Below are 21,939 nucleotides of genomic sequence, written 5' to 3' on the forward strand. Positions count from 1 at the left end.
ACACTTCACCACTGGCCAAGCCCCAGGACACGCCAGCATGGGACAGGTAGTGACCGACACCATCCCTCACCACCACCCAGGGTGGACGCCCGACCCCATCAACGATGCTAGGGTTCCTCACAGAAGGAGAGAAATAAACAATCGACCTCTAATATCCAGCCTGGTGACTTGGTATTTATAAATGACCAATATCCAGGAATCACGTTCAGACTGCCTTTAGAGTATCACCCTTGGGTCATCATCAGGCGAAGAGGCACTATGATCACATCCCGTAGACGAGGTGAAGAAATCACCCGTAACATCTCTTTCTTCAAAAAAACCATAGGAGAATTCCAGAAGGCCACCTCCTCCACCGGTCATACCCCAATGACAAAGGACGATGCATGGGTAACCTCATCACACCCAAGCAGATGACTCCGACAGTCCAGACAGAGCAAGATCGAGTCCGATTACTTCAGAGGAGTCACTGAGGGCAACTCTGCAGCAACTCAGAACTCATCAAGCCGAAGTGACCATGTGGGACACCACCTAAGAGACAATCCGGTGCCCTCTGCCCGTTTGAAGGATTTCCTAGTGTGAACACTCGATGGTCTAGGAGCCATCCTTAGAAGAATGACACACTATCTCAATCTGGTAAACTATTTGCAATGTGTTTGTGGTGGGGAAACACCACCCTGTTCCAAAGTTGTTGTTTGTTGTGTTTTATTAAAGTTGGGGAGGAATGTAATGTACCACCTCCGAGATTATGACGGAATGTTCTAGTTGTTGGCACCTGCGGTTTTTGGTATGTCTCAGCGCGTGCCACGAATGAAAGCACAGGGGCATGGCTGAACAAGTCAGTCGTACACCAGCATCAAACCATATCGGTATCCCGTCTGCAATTATTTAGTTTAACACGTGTTGACCTAGAGTCAGGCACAACAGGACACGCAGCACCTGTACATGTTTGAGCACTTCATACACTAACGAGCAGACAGTAGACAACTATGGCAGGGGCTGAATATACACACAAGTACACCGTGGACCAGTTCCTGAACTAAGTACACAAGCAAGCACATGCTGCACTAATTCCGAAGATGAGGAGCACCCACACTTGTACAAAGCGGGACATTTCACAAGGTAAGTGCTACTCACAAGTACAGTTTGGAAACTAAGTTAGCAGAAAACACAGAGTGCAGGTCTTGTAGCTTCCTGAGCTAAGATCTTGGTCAAGAAAGACTTCCTTGAATGCCACTTCGTCTTACATTCTCGAATATTTCAGAGATTTATTGTGGAATCTTGATTTGTTTTGGGAGAGGACGTTCCAGGGGTTTACAAAAAATTCAGTTTTTTTCCGGGTAAAATCATTTTAACACTACATGTGACAAAATGAATGTACAGTTGATAAGCCAAAATAAAAACTCTTTGTAGCAAAAATGTAAGTGATAAGGCCGTAAGGGCAGAGCGCGTAACTAGCAGGCGATGTAGCCAGCCTCTTGCACTGAGTACTCACTCTGGTGAGTGCATGAGCAGCTCTCAAGAGGCAGACCCTATTGTATTGTATTCCAGGCCACTGGAATTATTCACGTGGCAAGAAAAGGCAAATTATGCAACATAATGTGGCACATTTTGTGATTGTATAACTTCAAAATGTTGTACTTTTTCACGTTAACACTGCTTGGCCACGTCATTAGCACTAGTTTAGCATCTGAATACAGCAAAGACAGCAAAGAACTCTTCAGCATCATCAAGGAGTTCGCCCAACCCACCAGCGAGTCTACTGACATTCCTCCCTCACAAGACCTCTGCAACAAACTCAGCACCTTCTTCCACCACTAAATCAAGAACATCTACATCAACTTCGACGAAGACAACAAACACACTGAACCCTCACCAACCACCCCTGACACCCTGAAGCCAACGACTGACAGCTGGACAGCCCTCACCACCAAAGACACACTGAAGACGATGAAGTCAATCCACCCCGGGGCCCCCATGGACCCCTGCCCCCACCACATCTTCAACACAGCCGCCGACACCATCCCACTCATGCTTCTCTACACCATCAATCGCTCCCTGACAAACGCCTCCTTCTCCAACGACTGGAAACAAGCCGAGATCAACCCTCTCCTGAAGAAGCCCTCGGCGGACCCCACAGACCCCAAAAACTACAGACCCATCTCCCTGCTCCCGTTCCCAGTGAAAGTCATTGAGAAAGCCATCAAGAGCCAACTCGCCACCTTCATCGAAGAGCACAACATCCTCGACTCCTCCCAATCCGGCTTCAAAAAAAACCACAACACAGAAACCGCCCTCCTCGCCGCAACAGATGACATCCGTTCCCTCCTGGACAGAGGAGAAACAGTAGCCCTCATCCTACTCTACCTCTCAGCGGCCTTCGACATAGTCTCCCACTGCACCCTAACACGCAGACTCCATGATGCAGGGATCCGGACAAGGCCCCCGACTGGATCCACACTTTCCTCTCCGGCAGAACGCAGCGGGTCAGACTCCCTCGTTTCCTCTCGGACCTTACACCAACCACCTGCGGAGTCTCCCAGGGATCCTCCCTCAGCCCCACACTCTTCAACGTCAACATGGCTCCGCTGGCCCCCATCTTCAGGACCCACGGACTCAACATTGTTTCATACGCAGATGACTACCAACTCACAATCTCCCTATCCAACGATCCCAACGCAGCAAAACACAATTTTCAAAAAGGCATGGAAGCCGTCGCCAAATGGATGAAAAGCATCTCCCTACAACTCAACACTGACAAAACAGAAGTGCTCATTATGGGCCCACACCCTGATGCCTGGAACGACACCTGGTGGCCCCCCGCCCTCAGAAGCCCACCCACCCCCATGGACCACGCACTCAAACTTGGAATCATCCTGGACTCCGAGCTCAAAATGGACCACCAGATCAACTCTGTTGCATCCTCCTGCTTCCGCTCCTTCCGCCTCCTACGTAAGACCTTCAAATGGATCCTCCTCGAGCACAGAAAGACCATCACTCACTCCCTCGTCACCAGCAGACTAGACTACGGCAACGCACTCTACGGCAGTATAAACAAAACCGTCACCCGCAAGCTACAAAACATCCAGAACGCTGCCGCAAGACTGGTCCTCAACCTGCCAAGACACTGCCATATCTCCCAGCATCTGCGCACACTCCACTGGCTCCCCATCAAGGCTAGAATCACCTTCAAGATTCTCACGCACGCACACAATGCCCTCCAAAACACCGGTTCGGCATACCTGAACAGCCGACTCAAATTCCACGCACCCCAAAGGACCCTACGATCAGTCCAGCTCTCCTACTCCGTGGTCCCCCAAGCCAGAAAGACCAGATCGGGAGGCTGTCGGGAGGCCGCTCCTTCTCCTTCCTCGTGGCCAGAGCATGGAATGCCCTGTCGCTCCACCTCAAACAGACATCACTCCCCATCTTCACGAGAAACCTCAAAACTTGGCTCTTCGACAGACCCCCTCCTTGATGGACTGGAACCTGCACCTCCCCTCTTCCCCAGCGCCTTGAGACCCTTACGGGTGAGTAGTCACGCATAACTAAACACATGATTGATTGATTGACTTCCACTGCAGCACACAGGTTGCTGCGATTTTAGTAATTTCTGATCTGTTTGACCTAGAATTATTTTTTGTTGTTAAAATCTGCACTTTCGGCAACAGATGATGGATTATGTGATAAATGCAGCAAATCAATGATAATGCTGAAAACACCACAGCCACAGAATAGCAAAACTCCAGTGGCCTTGATCATATTGTACTGTAGCACATGTTTAGATTTTCATACCTGTGGTGTACTCCACCCCACTGCCAAGGTCAGTCAGGGAAGAGGCTACCTAGTGCATGGTTGAGAGCGTGGCCTAAGTGAAAAGTGGTGAGTGTCATGCGGGAAGGTTGGAAGGATGTTCCAGTCTTGGGGCCCCTAGTGTCAGTCGGTCCGGTGGCTATGCGGAAACTAGAGCAGTGCTTGGTGATACACACCATCTCTTGTTTGTCCGAAGATACACGTTTGGAGCCAGCTTCTTGCATGAACCTGTGTCGGAAAACTTGCGTAGATGACAGGGTCTGCTGCTTGTAAACAGCCATCTTCTTAAAACTGTCTAGAATTCCAGATGTTGTGAAAGTTGCTTTAGAACCTGGGATAGAGTTGTAGAGACCCGCTGTGTGCACCACAAAGGTTACACCATCGATGTAGGACTTACCGAAGCTAGCGATAATGGGAAGTGGACCAGTCTGGATCTGGGGTTCATTCATGGTGCTGGCTGCTGAGTTTGTGATGTAAGAAAACTGATCTAGCACAATGGATGGCCCAGTGACACAGAACACCTTGAAGGAAATATGCTGGACCACATGCAGCCGACGGAAGTCTTGAAGGCGGTGGCAATGTGACGTGAAGTGATCCTCTGGGTGGAGGTGTGCAGCTTAAGGCCGTGTCCCTGACTCCAGATTCATGTAGACGAATCTGAATGGCATCATTCATGATGGTATGAGAAGCAGCAGGCTGGTCCAGGAATATTAGAGCTGTTCTTCGGCCTTTATTGAGAATCCAGCATCACTGGACCACCGCACCAAGGAAGCTGATTCCGTTCTGTGCAAGGGCCTGCAGCCCATTTGGGCAGGGTGAAGAACTGACTGATGACATACTTCCAAAATCTTTTGAGTCGAAATCAAAGTAGTGAATTTGACCTGTAATCAGTGCTTTAAATGGGCAGGTACTATCAGCATTTGCAAGGGATATAGTCCCCGCACCTCTCAGCACTCCTCCAGTGCTTTTAATGCACTTCTCAGCATCAAACAGTACTCTGGGACAAGGAGTACCTGCACTTTTATATTCGCATTTTAAGTGCTGCCTGTAATTACTGAAAGTGTGTGGGCTCTCCAGAAGCTTTTCTGGGTCGGGGATAACCACTTACATGCTTCAAGTTGATGGAACACAAGCTTAGAAACTGCTGACTAGCTTATAAGATTCACTGGACAGGGGAGTACATAAATGAAACATAACACAGATCACGTTAGAAATTCAATTTGACCACTTACAAACTGTTGCTGCTGGGCCCTGTGGTGGGCAGTAGCGCCTGCTACCGGACAGGGGTGGTGGGGTGAAAATTGCAAGGTGGGGGGGGGGGGGGAGAGGAATGTAATAAAAAGAAACAGGACTTACCTTTAACGGCTGGCCGCTGCCTCTCCTCCATCCTCTTCTTCTTCCTGTACCGGCGGGCGGAAGCAGGAAGCACCCGAGCAGACAGGCTCCCCTGAACCAATCGCTGCAATGCTACGTTGTGTTTGGTCTGAGCGCTGTGGATCAGCGCTCAGACTAGAACAGGGAGCCTGTGCATGTTCCTAACCCAACTGTGTAATGCAGACTGGTAGGAACATGCAAAGTGTGCATGATCTGTATGGTCGGCCCAAGGGGGCCGGCCAAACAGTTCATGTGCACTTAGGGAGTGCACACCACTCCTCCCCTGCTCCAGCCAGCCTAGCCCCATCACTGACTGCAATAGGAAAAATAAAATGATAATAAAGATAAGCAGGGCTTTAAGTGGACCAGGTCTTGCCAGTGCTGAGCACGGGTAGTTCTGAAAAACAGGTGCTGTAGGCGGGTCCCTATCGGCCTCGCCATTTCTGCCTTCATCCTCAGGTTGCAAAAGAAAATCTTAACTCTGCAGCAGTACCACTGCTCAAAGACTTTGATGTTACTTCAAAGAGAATCGTTTTAGTTCTTTCACGGTCTCATCATTTCAGAACTGAAACATTTTCAATGCAATATACAAAAAAGCCATAGTTGTTGCTTATTTATTATATGCAACTAACAACCATTGACAAAGCAATAGCCCTTGCTTGTTGTAGGTGTAATGTTACTTGTATTTTATAACTGGATGCAATGACAGAGGCAGAAAAATACCAGTGGGACGGCACACTATGCGAAACACAGATTTTTCGTTTACGTGTTAAGCCACACCCTAAATTATATCGGCCACGCCCTTTGAGAGACTCCCAGTTTTTTCACCCCACTTAAAGCCCTGATGATACGCTATTATCATTTTATTTTTTCTTTTGAGCAGTGAGGCGACTCCATTGGTGGTGGGATATGGATTTTTGGACTAGGACCCCTGTCTATTTTGCAAAAACAAACAAGGAAGGATTCTACTGGTTGAATAAAAAATATCACACAAAACCAACAGACCCACTTGACACCTTCACAAACAACTTTCGACATATAAGAACCAGTTCCTGTGGTGTTGCGGTCTAGTTGACGGCACGCTAGGCGTGACGTCACCGGACTTCCGGCGGCGGCCATCTTAGGGTCGCATTAGCGCGCCGATTCAAACAGCGGACGGAGCTCCGTGCCGGCGCTCCTGCTGGAGTTGAGAAACGAGAGAATAAACCCCTCAACAATACTAACGGCCCTTGTCATTTGTGGGGGGACAACATTACATAAGGAAAGGGGCAACATTACAATGGCGACGAGGAGGTGAAACGGCCCAGTGCTGCCTCCAGGGTGAGTGCCTCGTGGTCTGCAAACCAACGACGCCCACAGTCTACACCCCTGACCAGCAGGAGCGCGGCAGTGTCGCGGAGAGAGGAGGAGAGAGCGCAGCCAGTCAGACGGACCACTCCTGAGCCCGATCCCGGACCGCGACAACCCTACAGCGTGGAACCGCACCGGGAAGAGTCCACGTGGTGAGGCGCTCGCACGCATCGTGGCGGGGGTCACAGGACGACACGCGAGCGGCGGCACCACAGACCGAGACGACGACCCGGACGCAGGGAGCCCCGACAGCACCCAGGGGTCGAGAGGCTCGAGTCCAAGACCGCGGCGGACGGCGGCAAGGGGTAAGATGAATGCCACATCGACTGGACTGCCGAACCCGATACCCTTCCTCACGAAAGCAGGGGTCCCGGACATGCCTTGGGAGGATTGGAAGCCGTACTTCTTGAATTTCTTGTTCGCTCTGGAGGAAGAAAGCGTCGCTGAGTTCTCGAGCACGCGCAGGAGGAGGATACTGCTACACCACTTGGGCCCTGCAGGTCAGAGGGTTTGCGACGATCTAGTGAAGGTGGTGCGGCCCGCGGCGGATGATGATGTGTTTCAGCACGCGATCGACGACATGGATGCTCATTATCGCCCGACCGTGTGTGTAGCCGTCGACAGGTACAACTTCTACCACAGAGCGCAACAAAAAGGAGAGACGATTGACCAGTATGTAGCGGCGTTACAGAAGCTGGCCCTAACGTGCAAATTCGGAGCCTTCCAGGAAGAGTTGATCAGGGACCAAATAGTAATGCACGCAGCGAACGCGTCCATCCAGGATAAGCTGTGGGCTAACGGAGACGAACCCCTCAATACGGTGGTAGCCATGGTGAAGAAGGCAGAAATGTCCAAGAGATGCGCGGAGACAGCAAAGAAGGACCGATACCCAGAACAAGCAGTGTGCAGGATAGAAGACCGGAAGGGCCACGAGAGACAGACGACGGCGGAACAACACAACACACGCCAACACAGGAAGCCCATGACCCGGGGCGCGAAACAGCAGACGCAGGGACAAGGGAGCACCAACGGGTGCTACAGATGCGGCAGTGAAAGGCATGCCGCCAACGACAAAGGGTGCCCAGCGTTCCGGGCTAAGTGCACGTACTGCGGGCTGATGGGGCATTATGAAAGAGTATGCCGGAGGAAGACGCCAAGGCAGCAAGTGAAGTACGTGGCGCAGGAGATGACCAAGGAGGAAGAGCAAGAAGGGCAGGAGGACGACGAAGAGATCCTGATGATAGATGACCAGATCTTGGGGATCGACGGCGCGGTCGACAAGAAACCGAGGTGCGCCATGACCATTGGGGGCGTAGGAGTCACCATGGTCGCTGACTCAGGCTCCCCCTACACGATCATAAAGAGGAAGATATGGGAGGAAGATTTTGCACCTGTCGTGACACACCGACTGCGCCCCATGGACATCCACCCGGTGACATTCACAGGGGAACCCATACCCATGGTAGGGTATTGCCCCCTAACGTTCGATTTCATGGGCAGGACGTGTGAAGGAAAACTGTACGTGGCGGAAAAGGGGCCATCTGTGTTAGGATGGAAGGATCAAGGGAAGCTGAGTATAAAGCTGAACCCAGGAGGCCGCATACAAGTGCTCATGATGGAGGACGACCCCAAAGTGGGAGCAAGGCAGTGGAAGGAGGAGTTCCCCGAAGTTTTCAGAGACGACATAGGGAGGCTAACAAAATTCACGCACAAAATAAACCTCAAAGAAGGAGCCCGACCGGTGTCCCACAAAGTGCGAAACATCCCGTTCCGCACCAGGGAGGCAGTACAAGAGGAACTGCAGAGGTTGGAGGACAACGGGATCATCGAAGCCATCGATAATGCGGAATGGTTGGCCCCCTTGGTCGTGGCGCAGAAGCCGAACGGGAAGGTGAGACTATGTGTGGACCTCAGGGAACTCAACAAGAACATTGTCGTGGACAAGTTCCCCCTTCCCCGCATCAATGAGATGTTAGCTAAGACCAAGGGCGCTAAGTGGTTCTCCACGGTGGACTTAACGTCTGCGTATCACCAGATCGCACTCCACAAATCGTGCAACCACCTCACATCATTCATTACACCTTTCGGGTGCTACAAGTTCCTACGGATGCCGTTCGGGCTCGCCTCGGCAGCGGCGGTCTTCCAAAAATTGATGTACCGTCTGTTCAACAAGATGGAAGGAATCCAGTTCTTCCAGGACGATATTTTGGTGATGGGCGCCTCTACGGACGAACACGACCGGAGACTAGCGGGTGTCTTGACAGTACTGGAACAAAACGGGCTTACGGCCCAGTGGGACAAGTGCAAGTTCGGGCTGGAGAAGGTCACGTACCTGGGGCACGAAATCAGTCAGGAGGGCATAAAACCCAAGGCATCCAACGTAGCAGCCATCAGAGATGCACCCACGCCCACCAGCAAGGAGGAGGTACGGACATTCCTAGGGATGGCTGAGTTCTACAGCAAGTTCGTATCCCACTTTGCGTCGAAGACACACCACCTGAGGTCGATCCTGAAGGAGAAGACGGCGTTCTCATGGAAGGAGGAACAAGAGAGAGAGTTCGAGGAGGTGAAGAGAGAAATTTGTGACGCCATACCCATCCAAGGGTTTGACCCAACGGCTCCCACGACCCTGACCACGGACGCAAGCGACCGAGGCCTTGGAGCAGTGCTTACTCAACAGTCGGCACGAGGAGTGACGGCGACAATCAGTTTCGCGTCCCGCACGCTGGCCGACAATGAACGCAAATTCAGCGTGATTGAAAAGGAAATGCTGGCGGTCGTGTGGGCAGTGGAAAGATTCCGGCAGTTCCTGTGGGGAGGACGGTTCCTCCTACGAATTGACCACAAACCCCTGGTTAAAGTGCTCACGTCCAACGGCCACGAGCACGCTACGCCAAGAATTGCTAAGATGACACTGCGACTCCTCGACTACGTGTACGACGTAGAGTACATTCCAGGCACCAGGAACCGTGTGGCGGACTACCTGAGCAGGGCGGCGGCAAAGGAACCGGCAGAGGCGCAAGACGCAGAGAATTGGGCCGAGTACGCAGTGGCGTTCATGAGCGATCACGAAAGAGCAATCAGCAAGCAGGAATGGGAAGAAGAATATGGGTCCGATGAGAAGGTGAAGGCAGTCAAAACATACGTGACACAAGGGTGGCCGGAGAAGAGGTTGCTCGGAGAAGAACTAAAACAGTACTGGGAAGTCAGGGAAGAACTGTCGCTTGGAGACAACCCGTGTTTCCTGTTTCGAGGCAACAAGGTAGTACCCCCGATGGCGCTGAGACCTAGAGTGGTAGCTCTTGCCCACGAAGGACATTTGGGCATCGTGAAAACGAAGGGAAGAGTGAAGGAGGACTATTGGTGGCCAGGGTTGGACCTCGCAGTGGAAAGACATGTCAGAACGTGTGAGCAATGCAACAACGCAGACAAGACGCAGAAAGTGCTACGCCCGCCGTTGGGATGTTTCGACTTCCCGGAAAACCCGTGGGAAGAGATTTCCATAGATGTTCTAGGTCCCATACAAGACGCCAATGGCAACCAGAAGTACATCACCGTGGTCGTGGACAGGTACTCGAAGTGGCCAGAAGTCCATGTAGATGAAAACGCGGAGACAGATACCATCCTGGGATTCCTCACGGAGGTGTTCATCAGAGAAGGGATCCCCAAAGGAATCCTCAGCGACAACGGCCCACAGTTCACATCTACAAAGTGGGAGGCCTTCATGGACAGGAACGGGATAACGGTCAGGCGCACGCCAGTCTACCACCCGGCTGGGAACGGAGCAGTCGAGAGATTCAACAGGGTGATAATGGGGTCAGTGCAAGCGGCAATCGGGCAGGGAGCAAGCTGGGAGAAAGAACTCAAGCGCATGCTATGGGCGTACCGGATAACTCCCTCGTCCACAGGCTACAGCCCGTTCCGCATTCTGAGAGGAAGAGAGCCGTTCACCCGAGACAATGTAGCCTGGAAGAGGCTCACGGTACAGAGTCATTGGTCACCGGCAGTGGTGCGCAGGAACTTGGAGAAAGCACAAGCCGTATACATGAACTACTATGACGCAAGGCATAACACCAAGGAAGCTGCCTTGGAGAGAGGAGAGTGGGTGAGGGTGAAACTGCCAACACCGGGGAGGAAAGGGGACAGCAAATTCACGCCCCCCTTCCAAGTGGTGGAACCCTATTCCACATCAGCCTTACTAAGTGATGGGAAGATTTGGGCACAAGACCGGATGGCAAGGTGCACCAGGACCAAGGAGACTGAGCTGGACAGCGAGGCAGGAGCCGGGGCCACACCGGCGGGGAAAGGCGAAAGTAGGAGTCCAGTGGGAGACGCGGGGAGCGTTCCCAAGGGGCCCTGGAGTCCGGGAGGAGGCGAAGTCGAGACTCCGGGACTGGGTGACCGGGAGACAGAGTTAGGAGGAGTTGCGCCCCAAGAAGCGAGTGGGACAGCGGATCCGAGTGGAGGGAGCAATACCCCTACCGCAGGCGCAGGGAGCAGGAGGACACGCTGCGGAAGAAGAATAATGCTCCCTCGAAGGTTCGAGGAGTTCAGCCTAGACCACAAATAAGACTGTTCTATTATTAGGAGGGACATTGACTGTTGTGTTATAAAGGAGGGAGATGTGGTGTTGCGGTCTAGTTGACGGCACGCTAGGCGTGACGTCACCGGACTTCCGGCGGCGGCCATCTTAGGGTCGCATTAGCGCGCCGATTCAAACAGCGGACGGAGCTCCGTGCCGGCGCTCCTGCTGGAGTTGAGAAACGAGAGAATAAACCCCTCAACAATACTAACGGCCCTTGTCATTTGTGGGGGGACAACATTACATAAGGAAAGGGGCAACATTACAGTTCCTACCTCCCACTAGATTTTCCTCCCTGGAACAGGGTTTTCTAATGGTAATCCTCGTCGCCGCCCCCTCTCGCGCAGACCCTGCAGTTCTCGCGTGGGTTGAACACAGTCATATTGTATCGAGTTCTCATATCCCTCCTCTATCACACCAACACCCGCTTCGGTCTGGTGCTTGCACCCGCTGGTATGTGTACCAAGGGACCTGCCATTGACTTCCATTAAGGGTTAATTTGCTAGTGGAGGGGGTCACCAGAAATGTTATTCACATACATACGGCGCACATCCCACGTACACACATGTACGTGCACACACGTGCATGCACAGAAATTAGCACACACGTCACGTGCATGCATGCATTCACACACATCCAAGAACACAAACACACAAACGTAAACATACACTCACGTGCACACAGATGCAGACACACAAAAGTACACATACACGTGCATGAACGCACACACAAGTACGCACACGAAGGCACGCACACACTCACACCCAAGCGCACGCTGTGCAGCGCGAGTTAATTTATAATTGGTGCATCTGAAGGAGCCTGGCGGCGCAAGGCAGCCGGTGTGTGATGTGGCTGCTGTAATAGCCCGGTGCTGTGTGCCTGCAGCCACACGGTAATGAACACTCTAGAGGAGAACTCGGTGCCCTCCGAAGGCTGGCAGCCGCCCTGACCACCAGCCGGCTCGTCCAAGGCCTGCACACACTCAAAGACAAATCTCGCACCTGTGGGGCACAGCGTGTACCGCGGATCGCGCCACGCCAGCAGGACGCCATGCTGTCATGCCTTCCTTCAGCAAATATCAAGCGTGTTGATCAGGTTGGTTGGTTGGTTCAAGTGACGCAGCCGCGCTCTCCAGCTCCCAGAATGCACTCTGCCGGTGAATGAAAGTCTAGAACCTTCTACTTGGCACCCTCCTGGGCCTGGCATGGGGTGATTGGCCTTCCCATAGCTGCGTGCGTGCACCTGCTTTTCAGCGTTACTAGTTTTCAGCTTTCTGCAGCACCCTGACGTCAGCAGCCGCTGGGATTGTGCTGAGACACTGAATTACCATGTCAGCCCTGTTTCATAATATTTGAGAAGATATACATTGTCTAAAAATAATCCAGGGAGGGGGGAACGGGAAATATATAGGCCACTTGGAAAATGCACTTTCCCAAATATTCTAGGGTTGGATTTAGAACAGTAAATACGCCTCCCTCCTATGCATCTGCAAAGCCTATGCTGTCCTAATACAGCTACTGAAAACAGCACTATTTTCCAGTCAACTGCACTCAGCATGCTGGGACTTGTAGTTTCAATGTTCAGCGAGTACCCGCACCGTAGTGGTACTCTTTGCCTGAAAGCCCAGACTCGCCTAAGGCACCCTCGTGGTTGGGGGCGGGAGAGATCTGTGGCGAACCCGTCAGCCTAGAAATCCAACCCTGGCGCTTCTTTGATGTCACTGCTGCAGGGGCGCGATATCTTCTTTGGCTCGAAGTCTGGTAAGATAAAATCAGTGGGTTGATGCAATGTTCGGAAATCTTCCTGTATTCTGCAGGTCACGTGTCTGAACAATTGCACGAGTGACTCAGCTTTTCTTCCCCTCCAGACTGATGATAGGTGTACTATTGAATTGGTTAATAATAGCATTTGTTTTTTCGGTTGTAGGAAGTGAGATCAGCGGGGTGCCCTATTTCAAAGGCCTACGAAATTATAATAATGGCTTTAAAGTGCACCTGATGCACCGCTTTGCACCTGGCAAGCAAATATAAATAGAATTTCCTCGTAGATGAAACTTTGTGGCTCCCACATTGGCAGGCAGCTTGTCATTTTAAGAGTTGTGCATGTGCGGGGTAGGAGGCCGAGCAGACTGGAGGAAGGGAAGTGATATGGCTGACTTAAGGTAGCCCCTCCTGTGACCAGTTCCAAATGGTTTCTGCTGGATCCGGTTACAGACATATGGAGTTTGAAACATCAACTGAACTTCTGGACAGAAAAAATGATTATAGTTACAACGTGCAATTGATTTTTAGTGCGAAATTCGTAAACATTCATTTTTGTACCAGTAGAATTCCCTCTATTAGGTCTCGCCTGGCGAAAGCAGCGCATGCCCTGCCCTCGCCATGCGAGAGCCTTTTGCAATAAATTCTCCCTAGGGCTTACATGCATGCGTCTGCATGGACAAAGATGGCTGCTCTCGCCATTTGTCCAAAGCAAACAGCATGCGCGTGTCCGTACGGACTGTGGACAGTCCAACGCCATCTTGAGAAGCTTTCGTTGTCATAGCAATGAAAATGCCGCTTCGCATATGCAGCTTGTTTTGGTTATCCATTTCTAATTTCGATCCCAATATGGCATTCTTCAGAAGACAGACACCATCAGGAGAAATTCAGAATAGACATCTACAAACACTACACCGAGCAATAGAATTAACACGTCCGGAGGACATCTAATGTGCATGCAAAGTTCCAAAGCACTTAAGAATAAGCAGCGAGTTAGTCCTCTTCTTCGTATGGATGTTGATACGTGTACACCCAACCTAACATGGATGATACCTGAGTTTGGAGCTCTTGTTTTGCATTCTAGCAGTTAGTCGTTCGGTCATATGTTCTCCTTGTGACGTAATCACGCCCCGTAACAGCTGGAACGATCAGTTCACTTAAAGAGATAGTGTGCTCTTTGTGTGGCTGTCGGCGCTCCAGTGACACGCTGCGGTGTGTTGTCCTTTTAACTCTCCCCTCCTGGTCCTGATCACTACAGTTGTGGGCTCCAGGCGTTGGGATCGTTGTATTCCTCCTTCTCGGAGGCGGCTGGGGTGGCGGCTGCTGCGTCACCGGTCCTGCCTGTCCCACTCTCTTAGCACTGCTGCTGGCAGCCATGCCGTCTGCCTGCCCTATGCGGGCAGTGGAGGAGCGACCGCCGGACTTGCTTCCTGGGCTCGGTCGCAGCCATGATCCGCAGCTTAGTAACTGGGCTGACCAGTGGCAACAGCAGTACAAGCAGCCTGAGCGCCAAAACACAAGCTGCCCCTGCCAACCGAGGATGCGGCAACCGAGCCCTGATGAACGACTTAGGTATATTCCTGCAGGGGCTTCTGGCCGTGGTGGCGTTCAGCACCCTCATGTGTAAGTATCTCATGGGTGTGAGTGAATGCTGGGAGCATAGGGAATGTCTGCTGGAAGGTACATTACCTCTAGGACAGTATTGACTGTGTGCCTTGGTGGCCAACACAATACACTTCATTGGCATGACAGGTCTACTTTATTGGCGTGGCAAGTCTTGCCATATTTACTATATAACAATGTATTAAGTCACATAGCATACCCAGCCCTCTAATATGAAAGCGTAGCATGCAAGAAGAAGCTCAGCATCCTTGTGTGAACACGGGGTGCATTTGAGTTTTATTGAATACATATGCTAGCAGAAATGCTTCACACCTCACTGTCACCTGAACAGTTTGGGGGGTTGCCTTTGTAGTAGTTTATGTAAATGTGCTTGGCGATTGTAGCAACAAGGCATACATATTACAGCTGTGTTATGCAAATGACATACTTGTATGCTGCTTATTCTCTGATGAGCAAAATGAACATGATTGTTTGCCAGAGAAAGTAAATGGAAGGAAACGGTCAGTTGTGGGATCTGATCATCATCGTGTCTGATTTCTTATCTAACTTGAAAGGAGAGAAGTGGTGTCGTGAAAGTTACCTCCTTTTTTTTTCCCCTTCACGTAAATAAGAATCTAATACAACCTGTATTGGTGGAAAATGTAGAACTCGGTCTAACTAATACCCTTTCTTTCATTGGTGCTCAAAAACCTACCCCGGTGTTTGTAAATCAAATTAGTGGTATCTGGCCCACAAGTAACCGACTGCTTGCATCGCACTATTAACTTGTTCTGGTCTGTGGGACTCAGCGCTTCTCTCTAGTAGTCTGGGCCTGATCCTCTCCCTCACCAAGAACCCCCTCACCGCCAAATCCAACCTCCACCAGGGAATGAAGGCCGTTGCAGACTGGATGGAGGACAGCCGCCTCAAACTGAACACAGTCAAGACGGAAATCCTCATCCTCGGGTCCAACCCCTCCGCTTGGGACGACTCTTGGTGGCCCACGTCACTGGGGTCCCCCCCGGCCCTCACCGACCACGCACGCAACCTGGGAGTCATCCTCGACTCGAAACTCTCCATGGCCAAACAAGTCAACGCAGTCTCCTCCACCTGTTTCAACACCCTCCGCATGCTCCGCAAGATCTACAGATGGATCCCGACAAACACGTGGAAAACAGTCACCCAGGCCCTAGTCAGCAACAGACTCGACTACGGAAACGCCCTCTACGCCGGAGCCTCGTACAAGCTCATCAACAGACTACAGAGAATCTAGAACGCCTCGTCACGCCTGATCCTCGACGTCCCACGCCACGACCACATCACCCCCCCACCTGAGGAGCCTGCACTGGCTCCCCGTCGACAAAAGATTCTCCTTCAAGCTCCTGATCCACGCACACAAGGCACTCCACAAAACCGGCCCAGCCTATCTCAACAGTCGACTCTCCTTCTTCTACGTACCCAACAGGAAACTCCGCTCCGCTGACTACGCCCTGGCCACGGTCAACCACACATCCGGAGAACTACTTCCGGAGGCAGATTCTTCTCCCATCGCGCCACCAAGACCTGGAACACCCTCCCCCTCTACCTACGACAAACCGAAGACCTGCTGACCTTCAGGAGACAACTAAAGACCTGGCTCTTCGACCAATAGCAGCAGCTCACCCCCCCGCCCCCCCCAGCGCCTTGAAACCCTCACGGGTATATTGTGCGCTTTACAAATTATGTGATTGATTGATTGATTGATTGATTGGGTCAAAAGGTATTAGTTGATTTATTTTCGGTTGTGCTGTCTTTTTCTTTTCGGGGTTTCTCTGGCTGGTAACCAGCCTCTCTCTTCACTTCTCATGTCCTCTGATTTTCTTCTGATCTGCTCAGCATCTCCGGTTCCTTGCTCGCATTTGTTGTTCGCCTGTTCTGCTGCACCTCCAATTCCTTTGACCCCTCCAGTGTTCTTTTTCTCGGCCATACTACCTTTGATCCGCGGCTCCTCTAATGCACAGTTCTAACTCTTTGCCCCCTCCAAAGTACTTATGCTCTGCCATGCCATGTTCTTCTCTGCCCTTTCTTTTCTGATTTGTTTTGGGTTCGAAATTCTTTACTCGCCTGGGCATAGTCCATCCCGTGTTATTGGTAGGATGCACACCTCATCCCATATGAGCAGAGGAGACTGTAGGAACAGGCCATGACCCGTTAAATTACCACCAACTAGCTCTTCCTAATAAAGTAGTGTATTGGTAAAGTTGCCCAAAAGTCACAACAGTGTGAATGTTCCTTCTTTCATCCTCACAATGCAGTGCTCCCCCTTTGAGCAGCTTTCAAAAAGAACAAGCATTGGCATAGCCAATAGGTCTCGCTTTTGGGACCTTATAAGCATTTAGTTATGCAGCACAATATCCTTGGTGCAACAACATCAACCGTTACATGGCTAAACACTTATAAGGTCTCCAAGGTGAGACCTATTGGCTATGCCAATGCTTGTTTTTCTTGCTGGTGGCGTGTCCATTGTCCAAACCCAGCATCTGTCAACCGGATCCCCTGAGAACTATTTGCCACTGGTGCATTGCAATATCCACCAAGAGGTGCCATTTCACCTCTCGGCAATACGTGCTTAGATTGTATTGTAGCATTAATATAGCGCTTTATATCCCTGTGTAGGGCACAGAAGCACATTTTCGCCAGCACACCACACTATGAGTAGCTATTGTATTAGCTGTGATGCTGTGTAGCAAAAGAAGCGTGTTGGTGTGATGCATGAGTGACCAGAGAGCTGATTTATCTTGTTTTGGAGCGCAGCGCCTAGAAGGTCATCAGGAAGGAGGTGTGAGAGATGTATGTACACATTACAAATATTGTTTGAACTACTAGAGGTGGGCGAGCCACTGAAAGCTCAAGCCAGTGTCGAGCCTGAAGCCTGGCTCTAGCTCAGCTCTAAGTCCTGCAGGAACATCGAGCCCATACAAGCCAAGCTCTGATATGGCTTCTGTCTGCCTCCCTCTACCCAGGATGTGGCGTTACAGCCAGAGCTGGCAACTTTGGAACTGGGGAACCAGGTTAGAGTCTTGGTTTGGGCTCAACATCCTGTGATTCGGGCAAATCAGTAAATCTTCCCATGTCCATAAATATGAATGTGTTTTTTGTGTAACCAGTGGCATAGCACAAAATAATTCCCCCCCCTCTCCCTGCAGAATGTGATGAAGGGCCCCCGAGTCTCCCCTATCTCACAGATATTCATTGGTCTTGGGCTGAAGGTTTCGGGGGCCCCCTGAAGAGTTGGGGGTCCCTCTGCAATGCTGAGGCTGCAGGGTCCTGCGTTACACACCTGGTAATGTAAATGGCGTTCCAAGTTTGTAAAAATGACAGAAAAATACACAGTGGTAAAAACAAGCCCTGACCTAAGAAAAAAACAGATAGATGCCCATTCACTGACTGATTTGCACAAAGAGGGTAAAACAAAGCGCTACCATATAAAAGGATAGAGAAGCAGATATCCATCTAGTGGCTGATTTGCAGCAGCGGCTCCTCCACTGAGGCGGAGGAGTTTCTCCCTACTGCTCTGGAGCAAGTGAAAAAGGAAAAATAAAATGATAACACATTGTTATAATAATTTTATTTTTCTATCTTTGCTCAGCTGGTTAGGGGCAGGGCGGGGCTGGCCTGTGTCAGAGGATCAGAGGGAGTAGTGGTGCCACTCTCCTAAGTGCACTTGAATGTTTGGCCAGCCATCTCGGGCCGGCCAAACCGTCATGCGCACTTTGCATGTTCTTCACCCAGGCTGCATGACAGCCTGGCTGGAGAATATGCCCAGGCTCCCACTCCATCTCTGAGCGCCGAGCCACGACGCTCTGACCAATCATAACGCTTCTATAAGCAGCGTCCTTATTGGCTAAGGGAGTCTGGAAGCCTGGGTGCCTCCTGTTCCTGCTTGCGACCCTAGAGTCCTGGAAGCAGGTGAAGAGGGCCGAGAGGCGGTGGCGATGGCACACAGGTGTTTTTTTTTTATTCTCTCCCCCAGTCCGCCATCCCCCCGCAACCCACCCCTCCACTGCCGTTAAGTAGTAGCAACCACTACTGCTGATTTGTACAGAGGAAACCAGAAAGCCTCCATAAATCGACATTTATCCTCTTAAACTGTGTGATTTTAGGCAAATATTTTATTTCACCAAAACTATTTTTCCTTCATTATTGCATATGAAAGCAAACATGTGTTCAGAATACCAGTTATATAAAAACTTTTAGTGTTTTATTTAATAGAACTGTAATATTGCTCTATATTAATCTGGGCCCGGTCCAGGGATTGCATGATAATTGTCTCCTAGTTCTCTAATGGTTCATGTTTAAAAACTATCCCTTTTAACAAGTACTTCTCAGTGCGGTGCTATAATGTGGCATATTAATGTCAGAGCTTCAACATTCGAGAGAATGCCACTTTTTTGAATATCTGGAGAGACTTTATCCTACTTTATGTGACGTTTGTTGTATGATTTACATAGCAAACATTATCAGCGCCTGGCTCATGCTGGGGCTTAAAGATCCAAACTAGACCCTTGGCTCGGCTCCCCACCTCTAATATCTACAGCAGCACATGGGCAGCTACACAGAACCAACTTAGCCAGCGGGCAGCAGGGTGCTGTATAGATAGCTCCTCTCAAGATCAGGGCCTTCGTGAAAAGCTATATTATGTTAATATGGGAATATGACACATTACAGTGCTACAGGGTCTGGGGGATTTTAGATTGTGAGTTGTGCTGTAACCTTGCGCTGCATGTGTTTTTTTCCCTACAAGTTCCTCAAGATGAAGCATTCAAAACGGTTTGGAGTGAGGGAAAGTGTGTGGAATTTCACTTGTGTTGCACAAGGTGGCCAGTTGTGAATTTTGTGCACGTACTTGCTCAAGTAGCAATTTTATGAGGGTCTGCGGAGGAGGGGTGTCGTTGTCTCGCTTGAGATGGGCGATTGAGCCCCTAAATGTCTACTTTCATTAAAGGTGTGTCAGGGACAAAAGTATGGAAAACATAACACTAATGTTCTGTGGTATATATGTTATTTTTTGGGTGGGCTCATGCCCTCACAGTGCAAGGAGTGGGGCTTTCGAAGGCGTTGGCGGGGACGGGGCTGGGTATGCTTTCGAAAGACTTCGGCCCTCATTTATCAGAGGGTTGCATCACGTTTACACCATGCAACGTGGTACATGCGTGACACAAACCTCTAAGTCAGATTTTTGAAGCCACGCAAAGCCACTTTGTGTGACACTGAGTGGCTTCAAATATCCGGAGTGACACAACACAGCTCAAATCGCTGCGTTGCGTTACTCTGCCCTGGGTAAGTGTTCCATGGGTGTTGTGGGGTGTTCCCACACAACTCCCATGGATTTTTGACGCATCCCTATATTTACAAAAACTTGTAAACCTGGGAATGCGCCAAAAGCTTACACCTTCCCAGAGGAGGCGTAACGAGGAGAAATATTCCTCCTCATTTCTTCCTCTCTGCAGCACGCATAGAAAGAGGAATAGGCCTCCCAGGATTGTTTTTGTGTAGGAAGGTGCCCTTTCCTGCACAAAAACAATCCTGCATGCAACGCAGGCACCGTTGCACCATAGTGCAAGAGTGCTTGCGTTAGCACTAGATTGCCAAAAGGGTGCCAGCGCAGGGAAAAGACAGGAATGCGTCATTTTGACTTAAATACTGCACATTCCCACTCCTGCCATTTCACTGTCACACAGTGCAGCGCAGCACGGTGACTCGCCGCGCTGCACTGTTTGACTTCCTCATAAATGAGGCCCCTCATTTGTAAATTGTTGCTGTAGCAGTGAGTTGCACAAAATGATGGAGTTCCTGCAGAATGTATTGACGGCCCCTAAGCCTCCCATATCTTATAGACATTCATTGGTCTTGGCCTGAATTAGGGACCCCTGAAGGGTGGGGGGGCGTGAGATTTGGTCCCCCCTCGAAAAGGGGCTGCAGTGGCTTCTGGGCTGTAGATTACTAACTGCATGCAGCAGGTGGTCTCTTCTGAGAATTGTTTCTAAGGAGAAATAATTGTTATTGTTGAAGCAGTTACAGCAGAGAGATAATCTTAGAAAAAAGCTGGACACATTCCACAGTTAAAATAGTCGGTCTGTCAATGTTCCTAGTGGTTAAACTGACAGCTATGGAATGTTTTGTCCCGGCTCCTCCGTTTGGCTAAAATCGGTGATGGTAGTCAAACCACTTTAGTGCTATATCATTAGAGACCATTCAGTATCTTTTCATGGAAATGTCTCATGTATTTTGTTCTGCACTTTAGAGAAAAAAAGTTTGCAGGGAAAAGAGCATTATGATCTCAGAAAAGGACAAAATATATAAATATGAACAGTCAATTAGAAGTACATTTAGACAAAAAGGCAGCTCTTACAAGAGCAAGATAAGAAACAAATTAGATGAGGAGAACTTTCCAGAGAAGAAGTAAGAGATGGCAGACATGATAAGAGATAAGAGAGACAACACAGGGTGGTACATAGGAAGACATCCTTTGACAAAGAGTGCACCACGTAACCCAAGAGCAGATACAAGATGTGATGGGAAGGGAAGCATGGAGACATTGGTGGGCCTGAGGAAGTCACACAAAAAGAAAAGATGGCTCTTAGAATACTAGAGGCGAACATACGAGTCAGACCTCGAGCCAGATCCTGGAAGTAAATAAGGGACACCAACAGCACCTGATGGAGGTACTGCATGTGCTCCCTGCTGACCTGGCTGAACAGAACTATGCAGAGGTTAGACAAAGACTGTGTAGCGTACGTGGCTCACTTATGGTAGTGGGGGTCGAGCTCATCTATGATAGCAAGGGTCGAGATCACCTATAGTAGCGGGGGTCAAGCTCACTTACAATAGTCGGGGTCGAGCTCATCTATAGTAGCGAGCGTCGAGATCACCTATGGTAGCGGGGATCAAGCTCGCCTCACATACGATAGTGGGGGTCGAGCTCATCTATGGTAGCTGTGGTCGAGCTCACCTATGGAAGCGGGAGTCAAGCTCACTTACAATAGTGGGGGTCGAGCTCACTTATGATAGTGGGGGTCGAGCTCATCTATGGTAGCTGTGGTCAAGCTCACTTATGGAAGCGGGGGTCAAGCTCACTTGTGATAGTGGGGGCCGAGCTTATCTATGGTAGTGGTGGTCAAGCTCACTTACAGTAGTGGAGGTCAAGCTCACACACGGTAGCTGGAGTCGAGCTCACCAATGGAAGTGGGGGTCGAGCTCATCTATGGTAGCGGGGGTCCAGCTCACTTACAGTAGGGGGTTTGAGCTCATGCTTGTAGCGGGGGGTCGAGCTCATCAATGGTACCAGAGGTTGAGTTCATCTATGGAAGTCGGGTCGAGCTCATGTATATAACGGGGGTCAAGCTCACCTACGGTAGTGGGGTCAGGCTCACCTAAGATAGCAGGGATCAAGCTTGTCTATAATAGTGGGGGTTGAGCTCG

General features: G+C 50.4%; 1 protein-coding gene across 1 annotated transcript in view; it reads left to right on the plus strand.

Moving 5' to 3' along the window:
- The first annotated feature begins 12,153 nt into the window (after window positions 1-12,153).
- Window positions 12,154-21,939, plus strand: part of PIK3R3 (phosphoinositide-3-kinase regulatory subunit 3) — a 411,089-nt gene continuing 401,303 nt past the window's right edge. The window contains exon 1 of the mRNA XM_085602758.1: window positions 12,154-12,211. Within this exon, the coding sequence (XP_085458884.1) occupies window positions 12,167-12,211 (45 nt within the window). The 5' untranslated portion in view covers window positions 12,154-12,166. The remainder of the gene's footprint in view (window positions 12,212-21,939) is intronic.

Source organism: Triturus cristatus, chromosome 4_2, assembly GCF_964204655.1.
Source record: "Triturus cristatus chromosome 4_2, aTriCri1.1, whole genome shotgun sequence".
NCBI classification, from domain to species: Eukaryota; Metazoa; Chordata; class Amphibia; order Caudata; family Salamandridae; genus Triturus; species Triturus cristatus.